Source organism: Ovis canadensis, chromosome 12 (assembly GCF_042477335.2).
Source record: "Ovis canadensis isolate MfBH-ARS-UI-01 breed Bighorn chromosome 12, ARS-UI_OviCan_v2, whole genome shotgun sequence".
Taxonomy (NCBI): domain Eukaryota; kingdom Metazoa; phylum Chordata; class Mammalia; order Artiodactyla; family Bovidae; genus Ovis; species Ovis canadensis.
In genome coordinates, this window is record NC_091256.1 from 42714873 (window position 1) to 42727263 (window position 12391).

The following is a 12391-nucleotide window of genomic DNA, read 5'->3' on the forward strand; positions in this document are numbered from 1 at the left end:
TGGCTTAAACAATAAACATTTATTTCTCACGTCCTAGAAGCTGAGTCTGAGATGAGCATGCCAGCAAATCTGGTTCTGGCGACTTCTCCCCGGTTGCAGACTGCCGACTTCTCCCTCCCTGTGTCCTTGCTTGGTAGAAAGAGGCCCATCTATCCCTCCGCCTCTTCTAAGGGCAGTGATCCGTTCCAGAGGGCTCCATCTTCGTGGCTGATCTTCTTCCAAGGCCCCACCTCCAAACACCATCACACAGGGGAGGGTGGGCTACATCAATATTCGGTCCATAACAGTCCCCTTTCCACCTTTCGGTTTTCTTTCTCTACTCTCTGCTTCTTTCTGGTTTGGGTGCCACTATTCCTAACCTCGCTTCATCATGCAGGTGGGACCTCTGAATCGCCTCCCTGGAAGTCCCTGCGTGATAAATGTTGGATTTATACTGCACACTTCACCACGTGAGAATTGAAACCTCTCATTTGGAGCAAAAGCCACAGGAAATAAGCAAAAAGCTACTCATCACGTCATTAGAGAATCTTAGCCCACTTCCAACCTATCCACTCCCTTCCCACAGCTTCAGGCCATCATTTCTCCTGATAACCAGTAATTTCAGTCATTTTCTACATGCGTTTCTGTTGGTCTTCTGAGAATTCTCATTTCCCAAAGTAGAGAGGCCACATCGTCTTTGGTGAGCCTGGGTGGTACAGGGGGTTGCTGTGCTGGGGGAGATTATAGTGTGACAGGGAAGGGGGTGAGACGGCATCACCCCACTTTCTACCCACCCTCAGCAGAAGGGAGACAGCAGAGCAAACAGCACCTGGGAGAAAGGAGAGATTTCCAGTTACTTCCTTCCCGGGTTCTTCCCCGGAGCCTCTGTTATCCCTACCCATCCTGGGCCAGAAAAGAGTTTAGTGAATGAAGAGTAAAGTGTCCAAGCCTTGTAGGGCGCATGAAGGAAGTCATCAAACCAGGGCAGGAGGCCCCCCAGCCACAGCAAGACTCTGTGTTCACCTGGTGAAACACCACTCAGAAGTCCCCGTGTGTGTGTGTGTGCACACGTGCAGAAGTCCTCTTTTTTTGGCGTCCTTTAAATTTTCTTCATCAACGAAGTACATGTACATTAGTTGAAGGTCAAATAGGCCAAAGTGTTTTTACAAATCCTCTGTCCCACTCCCCTGTCCCCCACCTGTGCCCCTCTTCTCTGGAGCAACTTCTGAACTTCTTGGGGTATTTAGCTTCATTTTTTAAAATGTGCTTGTGCTCTTCTTTCTGCCGCCTCTTGGTTTATCCATTGCAGACACTGACCCTTCACTCTGCATTGTGACGCTTGAAGTTTGAGTTCTCTGCTCTCTCCCTCCTCCCAACGATGGTATTGATAAAAACCAGAGCAGGCTCCTAACTGTGGGGCCTTGCACAGCTGGTCACCCTTTCCTCCCTGATCCCACACTCCCTCCTGTTCCCCCCGCCTCACTGGTCACTCCCTGGGGCACCTCTGCAAGTTCTCTCTCTCTTCCCTGCCCTCTTAGGGATGGAGCAGGCAGCGTTCAATCCCTGGTCCTCTCTTCCCCTCCATCCACTCTCCCTGCTTGGTGGTCTCATCTAAACTCACAGCTCTAAGTACATCCATTTCTTGATGACTCCCGGGGATTCATGTCTCTAGCCCTGACCCCTTCCCTGACGCCAGACCCCTATGCCCACCTCTCTTCTTGACCTCTCCACTTAGATGGCCAATAGACACCCCACACTTAACACAACACACACCCACTCTGGCTGGTCATTCCAAAAGCTGCTCCCCCTGCTGACTTCAGTGGTTGCACGAGTACAAAACCTACAGGGAGGCAGGGGTACAAAGAGAAGAGAGTCAGTGAGAAATTCCCCACAGCAGATGCGGTACAGACATTTTTAAAACAAGCTAATATCCTCAACATTCATAGCAGGATTATTCATAGTAGCTAAAATGTGGAAATGCACACGCATCCATCAATAGATGAATGGATAAACAAGATGATATATACCCATACAATGGAATATTATTCTACCATAAAAGGAATGAAGTTGATAAATGCTCCAACATGAATGAACCTTGAAAACCTTACGCTAAGTGAAAGCAACCAGACACGAAAGGTCACATATTACATGATTCCATTTATGTGAAATGTCCAGAATAGACAAAGAGCAGATTATTGGTTGCCAGGGTATGGAGAGAGGGGGGAAGCGAAGAGGAACCCTGATGGATACAGAGTTTCTTTCTGGGATGATGAAAATGATATGCGATTAAACAGTGGTGATGATCGAACAACTAAAAACCACTGAATTGTACACTTTATAAGAGTGAATTTTATGGTGTATGAACTACATCTAGAAAACTTTTTTATGAGCTACATTCAAATTTAAATAGTGTGCTGCAATGTGTTACTAAGTAACTCATTCTCATTACTCCAGTCTTCAGTTAAGGACTGCCATATACACTGCCTCTCTTAGAACACATTGAAGCAAATTAGGAGAAGAGAATGATGTTCTGTGTTTGGGTGAATATGGAGAAAAGCAAACAGTCACACAAGGACTGTAGAGAGGAGATTAAGGATTAAGGAAGCAAAAATCAGATCAAGAAATAACTAGAAGAAACCTAAGAACTGTGATGCTCCTACAAGGATCTGTGGTGAAAGAAAGTGAAAATGAAGGCACTCAGTCGTGCCCGATTCTTTGTGACCCCATGGACTGTAGCCTACCATGCTCCTCCGTGCATGGGATTTTCCAGGCAAGAGTAATGGAGTGGGTTGCCATTGCCTTCTCCAGAGGATCTTCCTGACCAGGGATCGAACCTGGGTCTCCCACATTGTAGGCAGATGCTTTACTGTCTGAGCCACCAGGGACCTGTGGTAGGTGATGCCAAAGACAGAACCTGCTGGTTTTCCTCCTGTTAGAGGCATGGGGACTCTAGAGATATTTGCTAATTTCCTCCCAGCCTCCAAAGTCTCTAGTTTTGTTCAGATATGTACCTCTTCCTGACACAGTCCATATACTGCGTGGAAAGCCGTTGGTTTTAGGGGCAGGGTATTGGCCCAGAACTAAGCTACTCAGTGCTGGTCCCAAGACGACCTTAGGGTGTCAAGTCAGAATAAAGTCAAAACAGGGGATGGAAATAGGGTTTCCTGATGCTATATCTCTGCAAGGGAAAGTCCAGGAACTACCTTCAGCCATCTTGAGAGGAGGTGGTTTGAAACTGGAGCTAACACAAAGAAAGAGAACCAAGACTTAGACACTAACTCTGACATACGAGCCGCGGGCCAGGCTGCATCTACACCTTTGTCTACTATTAGACTGTTCAGTTACACGAGCCAATTAACTCCTTTTTATGGGGTGAGCTTTCTGTTACTCGGAGCAGCAAAGATCACATCTATAGTCAGTCAGGTGACGATGTTTGAGAGCACGCAAAGTGTGCAAACTACACCTTTCTATTTCCCTATCATGTTGCTTGTTTTTTTCATCAGAGGTTTATAAAAAGGGACATAAAACCTCCTGAAAATTCTGCTTATGAAATACTGCATGGGTTTCATGATAACTAATACAAATCGATAAAGCTTTCAAGACTGAATAAAAATGTAACTGACAAAATTAATTTTGATTTGTGTTAGCCTTAAATATTTTGAAAATATAAGTCTATACTTGACAAACCCAAGTTCAAGCCACATTAATATTATTCCTGTCAACACATCCACCTTCTGTAGAAGGTCAGGTGCTGTGTTGTTTTGGAGTGTGTGTGTGTGTGTGTGTGTGCTCAGTTGTGTCCAACTCTTTGAGACCCCGTGGACTGTAGGCCACCAGGCTCTTCTGTCCACGGAATTTTCAAGGCAAGAATACTGGAGCAGGTTGCCATTTCCTATTCCAGTGGACCTTCCTGCCCCAGGATTGAACCTGAGTCTCCTGCACTAACAGACGGGTTCTCTTCTGCTGTTCCACCTGGGAAGCCCATTGGAGTACAGTGGACTGCAAGTCAAACTTGCCCTTAGCCTGTAAATCCACCCAGACTCATTACTCAACACAGTTCATGTATCAGCGTCTAGGGGCCGTCCGATCCCAGAAACTAGCTTGGCCGCTTTTCATGTAATGCTCTCAGTGACAGATGTCTCTGTATATAAAGTCGAAAATTATAGCAATCGCTGGAAATGTCACCATCACTGCCTGAGTATGCAAGAGATGCACCCAAAGCAAAATGCTTAAGCAACATTGAAATATAGTATGAGCAAAAACCTACCAGGCAAACGAAATGAGGGAAAAAAATGGAATATTAATGGTTTTAGCAACATGGAATTTTCCCACCCCGACACACTGACCGAAAGCATGAGTCAGGCTCAGCCAGCACCTCACAGCCATCAGTAACCTGAGAGCACTGAGTTCTCTACCACCTGGGCCCAACTCCTCACTGAGTTAGTGAATCGGGCCCCTCTCCCAGCTGAGGAGCTGGTCAGCTGGCCCTGCTGCTACTGCTGCTGCTGCTGCTACTGTTAAGTCACTTCAGTCGTGTCTGACTCTGTGTGACCCCATAGATGGCAGCCCACCAGGCTCCCCAGTCCCTGGGATTCTCCAGGCAAGAACACTGGAGTGGGTTGCTATTTCCTTCTCCAATGCATGAAAGTGAAAAGTGAAAGTGAAGTCGCTCAGTCATGTCTGACCCTTAGTGACCCCATGGACTGCAGCCTACCAGGCTCCTCTGTCCAAGGGAGTTTCCAGGCAAGAGTACTGGAGTGGGGTGCCATTGCCTTCTCTGCAGCTGGCCCTAGGCAGGCACAATTTTCTCTTTGTACAGTATCTGCTATAAATCAGAGTTTCCTAAATGGCCCTGAAGGTGGTAAGTAGGATGTCCCCAGTTCTCCAGAGGCAGGCGGAGGGGAGCAGGAAGCCTCACTGCCTCAGCAGTCCGGCCCAATCCACCTGCACACATTGCTCTCAGCCTCTCTTCTTTCCTCCCAAGATTTACTGATCCTCCTGGAAGGGCTGCTGTTGCTCTGCCGCTCAGTCATGTCCAACTCTTTGCAACCTCGTGGACTGTATCCCGCCAGGCTCCTCTGTCCATAGGGTTCTCCAGGCAAGAATACTGGAGCGGGCTGCCCTGCCCTCCTGCAGGGGATCTTCCCAACCCAGGGATCGAACTTACATCTCCTGTATTGGCAGGCAGATTCATAATTTGTTCTAATTCCCTTCTCATCTATTTCTCATGGCAAATGGTGGATTTTTTTTTTTACTTTTAGGATCCTTAATTTGCCTATATAATGTAAATATGGAGCAGTGCAGCCTGCCTCATTCTTTCAAAATTATTCAAATTTTGCTCATTCCTGCGTGCTGTAACTGTGGCTTCTGCTTGAGTAGCCACTCCCTGCCTAGTAGTCATTATTTCTCATTTGAGGCATATTTAAAACTATGCAGATGTGCTTTAGTCTTGCTGTTATGATTTGCCAATAAAAGGAAGCCAGACTGAGTGACAACAAGCTCTCTGCAAATTGCTTCACACTGGATATCTTTGGGAGCTTCTCAAAACTGATTTTTAAAAAAAGAATGAAGAAAAACTGCAATTTTCTTTACAGTGCTTAGAGGCTTTTCCATGGATATTTCTGAATGTCAGATAAGATCATTGCTGCCTTTGTAAGTATTAGCCACAAGAAAAGAGATAAAAACAAATACTTTATACCGCCCTACACACAATGAAGAGCTAAAGAGCCAGGATATTATACAGTTCATCCATGTATTGATATTTAGTTCATAAAATATTTCTACAAGACCAGCATTCATGCTATTTTGACAACATGAATCTTTGTGTCTATAGATTAAGACAAAGAAAGATTTTAGCCAGATATTTAAGGTGGCTGAAAGCTTTAGAAAAATATAAATTAAGATTTTGTATTTACGGTACAAAATAGAAACAAGAAACCCAGGCACTCTCTTCTGCCCTTGGTGGATATCTTTGTTTGAGGCTTGCACCTGTTTGGGGCTTCCCAGGTGGCGCTAGTGGTAAAGAATCCACCTGCCAATGCAGGTAGACTTAAGAGACGTGGATTCGATCTCTGGGTCAGGAAGACCCCCTGGAGGAGGGCATGGCTACCCACTCCAGTATTCTTGCCTAGAGAATGCCAAGGACAGAGGAGCCTGGAGGACTATAACCCATAGGGTCACACAGAGTCAGACCCATCTGAAGCAAAGTAGCATGCAGGCAAGCTGGCTGGCCCCAGTTCTGTGCCTTAGCATGAGCCATCCCCACCTGAAACAACATCCCTTTCCCACAACTTGGCTGGGAACCCCCTACTTGTCCTTTAAGACCCAGCTCAGATGGCACCTCCTGATTTCTAGACTCCCCAAGCCGGGGTTGCTGCTGTCTTCTGTGCTCCACCAGCACTTTGACCATCGCCTGACCATGGCATTGGCCATGAGTGTTGTGATGCACCTGTTTGCATGTCTGTCCCCTTCACTGCACAGCAAGCCCTGTGGGGGCAGGCTCTGCAGATTAATCTTTAAGGCCCACTACATAATTTGGTACGCCTCACTCAAGGAAGGCGCTTACTGATGAACAAAAAAATGAATGAATGAGTGACTGAAAGATTGACTTAGATACACACATCCAAGGTGGCAAACAGCTGGCTGAGAATGATACATCAGTTGTCACCAGGTCCTGCCCACCACACTGCTCCACTTAAGAGCACACCCCTCATATCATTTGTGAGAACTGCCTTCCCAGCTGTAACAGCCACTCCTGAGGATCCAGGAAGTAACTCTCCTTCTAAAGAGTGGGGAACAATTTCTTTAAATACTAATTGAAATTAGTTGATTGATAGCATTTCCCTTTAATGGATTTCTAAGAAACAAAAGTTCTGCCATAGATTTCCTTCCAATCAGGCATGCTCTTCAAGCATCACTGAATTCCCTCTTGATTAAGAATGGCAAAAATGGGCCTCTGGCCAACCACTGGGCTTTGCATGGTGACTTCCACAGGAAAGGTATACAGGAAAGGACCTAGAGACAGCCTCAGAAGACACTTTTTAAAATTCGTGAAGCGTTCCATATTTTTTCTTTTTAACAAGTGGTGCTGGGAAAACTGGTTAACCACTTGTAAAAGAATGAAACTAGATCACTTTCTAACACCTCACACAAAAATAAACTCAAAATGGATTAAAGATCTAAATGTAAGACCAGAAACTATAAAACTCCTAGAGGAGAACATAGGCAAAACACTCTCTGACATAAATCACAGCAGGATCCTCTATGATCCACCTCCCAGAATTCTGGAAATAAAAGCAAAAATAAACAAATGGGATCTAATTAAAATTAAAAGCTTATGCACAACAAAGGAAAATATAAGCAAGGTGAAAAGACAGCCTTCTGAATGGGAGAAAATAATAGCGAAGGAAGCAACTGACAAACAACTAATCTCAAAAATATACAAGCAACTTATGCAGCTCAATTCCAGAAAAATAAATGACCCAATCAAAAAATGGGCCAAAGAACTAAATAGACATTTCTCCAAAGAAGACATACGGATGGCTAACAAACACATGAAAAGATGCTCAACATCACTCATTATTAGAGAAATGCAAATCAAAACCACAATGAGGTACCACTTCACACCAGTCAGAATGTCTGTGATCCAAAAATCTGCAAGCAATAAATGCTGGAGAGGGTGTGGAGAAAAGGGAACCCTCCTACACTGTTGGTGGGAATGCAAACTAGTACAGCCACTATGGAGAACAGTGTGGAGATTCCTTAAGAAACTGGAAATAGAACTGCCTTATGACCCAGCAATCCTACTGCTGGGCATACACACCGAGGAAACCAGAATTGAAAGAGACACATGTACCCCAATGTTCATCGCAGCACTGTTTATAATAGCCAGGACATGGAAACAACCTAGATGTCCATCAGCAGATGAATGGATAAGAAAGCTTTGGTACATATACACAATGGAGTATTACTCAGCCGTTAAAAAGAATTCATTTGAATCAGTTCTGATGAGATGGATGAAACTGGAGCCGATTATACAGAGTGAAGTAAGCCAGAAAGAAAAACACCAATACAGTATACTAACACATGTATATGGAATTTAGAAAGATGGCAATGACGACCCTGTATGCAAGACAGCAAAAGAGACACAGATGTGTATAACGGACTTTTGGACTCAGAGGGAGAGGGAGAGGGTGGGATGATTTGTGAGAATGGCATTCTAACATGTATACTATCATGTAAGAATCGAATCGCCAGTCTATGTCTGACACAGGATACAGCATGCTTGGGGCTGGTGCATGGGGATGACCCAGGGAGATGTTATGGGGAGGGAGGTGGGAGGGGGGTTCATGTTTGGGAACGCATGTAAGAATTAAAGATTTTAAAATTATAAAAAAATTAAAAAAAAAATTAAAAAGAAAAAAGAACTCCGGCATGCAGACCAGTAGGGCACTTGGCAGGTGAGACCAGGGACTGTATTATGCAAAACCTTATGTCATCTTTTCAGATGTTCCTCTAATAAATTGCTCCTGTTTCATTTTCACTTCAATTTTAAAAAGTACAAAATCAACTCTCTTTTCTTTCCAAACTAGACATCCTGAATGATAAAATGGTGTACCAATGGTTGGCCTAACAATGATGATGACTATAAGCTCGGACCCTGAAATCAGATAGATTTGGGTTGGAATCCCCATTTCATCACTTCTTAGTACCATGCCCTTCATCTCTGTGTGTCAGCCTTTCCCACTGTAAGAGGCAGAGAACACTAGCCAAGTGTAGGGTCTTGTGAGTAAAGTGCCTAGCATGGTGTCTAGCATGTGGTTAATGCTCAGACTGTTGGATCTTAATACCGTTATTGTTGCTCCTGTTGTTCAGTCGCTCAGTTGTGTTCGACTCTTTGTGACCCCATGGACTGCAGCATGCCAGGCTTCCCTGTCCTTCACTATCTCCTAGAGCTTGCTCAAACTCATGTCCATTGAGTCAATGATGCCATCCAGCCATCTCATTCTCTGGCCCCCTTCTCCTCCTGCCCTCAATCTTTCACAGCATCAGGGTCTTTTCCAATGAGTTGGCTCTTTGCATTAGGCGGCCAAAGTACTGGAGCTTCAGCTTCAATATCAGTCCTTCCAGTGAATATTCAGGGTTGATTAATATGCTAATATTCCAGAACATTAATCGGAATGTATTAATGTTCATATTGCATGTTCATAAATGGCATGTTAATTTTAGACTGGAAACCACTATGTTTTCAGTGGCCATCTCTAAGTGGAATGTCCTCTTTCTATTGCATTTTTCCTCAAGGAGCTGCATTACTGCTCCAGAATTCTAGGTACATTCATTTTTTGGCCATGCCACATGGCCTGTGGGCTCTTAGTTCCTCAACCAGGGATTGAACCAGTGTTCCCTGCACTGGAAGTGCAGAATCTTAACCACTGGACCACAAAAGAGGTCTCTAGGTACATTCTTAATAGCTTTCTCAGAATCTTTATGGAGAAGTACCTGGAAACCTCATAAAACTAGCATTTCAACTGTGTCTCATTTGGCTGACTTATAAGACACTGTGAGGTGCTTTTCAAGGGTGGGGGGAGACTGCATGGGAAAAATAGTCTTAAAAACACAGTATGATGAGCAGACATTATTTAAGGATCAAGTAAACTGTATCCCATTTTTCAAAATCTAAGCCATTGTTATAAAATTCACATTCAAAAAAGGGTACAGTGAGGACCAAAAGTTATTGTTTCATAAGTAAAGAACTTCAGTTTCGAATAATAAACTTCTAGAGACAGTTACACAACAATGTGAATGTACTTAGTGCCACTGAACTGTACGCATAAACTGGTTAAAATGGTGAATTTTGTGTTACATATATTTTACCACAGTAAAAAAAAAAAAAAGAAAAATAAGTTTAACAATCACATGTTTTTACACATCTCTCCAAACGTATGAACACACACATACAAATTTCAGTAAGCTTCTCTCACCCAGCTACGGATATCTCTTTTAAAAACTCCAATAGTCTTAAAGATGACCTTAAAGGAAATAATTAAAGTAATAAAGATAATCCATTTAAAACAATGATAGTCAAATCCTTCAGGTCAGCAGGTGGGCCACAGGGCTTTCAGGAAGTCCCCTGTCTGTGTTCCCTTAAATGAGCTAAGGTACAAGAGGTAGCATGTTCTTTTTTCAGGAAATTTCAAAGTCAGGAGGGAAAAGCTATCTTTTATCAAAGTGGAGAGGAAAGGGACAAAGGAAGTAGGCACTGGAAATATTTTCAAGAGGTAAGGAAGCCAAAATAGAAGTCATGAAACTAAATGATTCCTGTAACCTTCATTAGTCTTGCTTTTCGCAGCCCTAGAAAAGTCCAAGTGCACTGCAGAGAAATTGTTCGTAGCTCCATCCTTTGCCACAAATGACTCATGGGAGACCAAGGGTGTGAGAGGCCCAAGCTTTTCCTTTACAAACACTCCGTCCTGCAGTCAGCAGGTGGACAGAGGCTCGGGCACTTCCGTCCTCTGCAGGTCTCCCTCAGTTCCCGGCACCAACCCACCCACGTGCACTTGGTGGTCTCAGCGCAGCGCACACGAGTGCCAGACACCCACCCAGGAAAGGGTGAAGAAAGAGGGGGAGGGCTGTCTCCCCTCTGCCTTTCTTATGTCTTTGCTGTTCTCTCTCTATCCCCTGTTGCCAGAGAGTCAATTATAAAGTTAATTTTTAGCAGCAAAGTTTGCGTATTTTGGTCTTTGTTTTCCTAGGATATACTTATTAGTAGGTTCAGTATTTGACTGTGTAGTCAGGGTTTTATAAGTTTGCACATGCAGTTCTTTTCTTTTGTTTTTATTAAAGAGAAAAGTATCATTTTCTCAACTCTCCATGGGCTAGTCTATTACAGTGGACCTGGGTGGAAGTTTCTTCCAGTGAGAAGCTGTCTCCCTCCCACTTTAGGATGGATGGAAGGTCCACACTAAAACTTTAAACCCCTTTGGCCATGTGAATTCAAAAAACTTTTAAGACAGCAGAGCTCTGGAGGGTGAGTAGTCCACTGACACCTCCTCGTCTTGCCTCTCTATGACCACAAACCACCGGCCAGCCTCACTCAAACATGTCCTGTCAACATTCCCAGGACAGGCAACAAAGGCAAAGACACACAAGTACAACTGTATCAAGCTTTAAAACTTCTGTGCATCAAAATCAGTGGAGGGGAAGACAGCCTACAAAATGGGAGATAATATTCACAACTCGAATATTTGATAAGAGGCTAATATTCAGACTATACAAAGAACTCCTACAACTCAAAAAAATCAAATAATCCAATTTTAAAATGACCGAAGGACTTGAATAGATATTTCTCCAAAAGACAATATACAAGTGGTCAAGAAGCATGTAGAAAGATGGTCAGCATCACTAATCATTAGGGAAAGGCAAATATAAACACCCATTAGATGGCTACTATCAAAAAACCACAAAACAAATGTTGACAAGGATGTAAAAAAATCGGAAGCCCTGTGCATTATTGGTGGGATGTAAGATGGTGCAATCACCATGGAAAACAGTATGGCGGTTCCTCAAAACATCACAGACAGAAGTACCACATGACCCAGCAGTCCATTTCTGGGTTATGTCTGAAAGGACCGAAAACAGGCTCTGGAAGAAATATTTGCATTTTCACCTTGTTAGCAGAATAATTCTCAATAGACTAAAGCTGGAAGCAACCAAGTTGTTGCTGTTTTGTTGCTAAACTGTGACTCTTTGTGACCCCAGGGACTGTAACCCGGCAGGCTCCTCTCTCATGGGATTCTCCAGGCAAGAATACTAGAGAGGGTTGCCATTTGTCCCTCCAAGGGATCTTCCTGACCCAGGGATCGAATCTCTGTCTCCTGCTTGGCAGGCAGCTTCTTTATCACTGAGACACCAGGGAAGCCCAACCAAGATGAACAGATTAAAAAAATAAAGTATGATATGTACGTGCAATGGAGTATTATTCAGCCTGGAAAAGGAAGAAAATTCTGACATATGCTGTGACACAGATAAACCTCAAGGATACCATGCTAAGTGAAATAATCCAGTCACAGAAAGACAAATAACGTACGCTTTCACTTACATTAGTTATTTAGAGTAGACAAATTTACAGAAACAAAAGAAGACTGGTGGTTACCAGGGGCTAGGGCACGGAGAAAGGCGAGCTGTTATATAAAGGACTGCAAAGAGTTGGACATGATGGAGCAACTAACACTTTCACTTTTCATACCATTTCAGACGTACAAGATGAAAACAGTTTGGAGATGTGTTTTATAACATTGTAAATATACTTAACTGTACACTTAAAATGGCTAAAATGGTAAATTTTATGTTATGTGATTTTTTACCACGATTTTTAAAAACACATTCTGAATCACAGAGGTTAAGAGCTTTAAGG

At 43.6% G+C, this 12391-nt stretch overlaps 1 protein-coding gene across 1 annotated transcript in view; it reads right to left on the minus strand.

The window, feature by feature from the left end:
- EFCAB2 (EF-hand calcium binding domain 2) overlaps nt 1–12391 on the minus strand; it is a 145933-nt gene continuing 133542 nt past the window's right edge. The window contains exons 7-8 of the mRNA XM_069545502.1: nt 1753–1819; nt 1–808 (exon numbers count right to left, since the gene is read on the minus strand). Of these exons, the coding sequence (XP_069401603.1) occupies nt 766–808; nt 1753–1819 (110 nt within the window). The 3' untranslated portion in view covers nt 1–765. The remainder of the gene's footprint in view (nt 809–1752; nt 1820–12391) is intronic.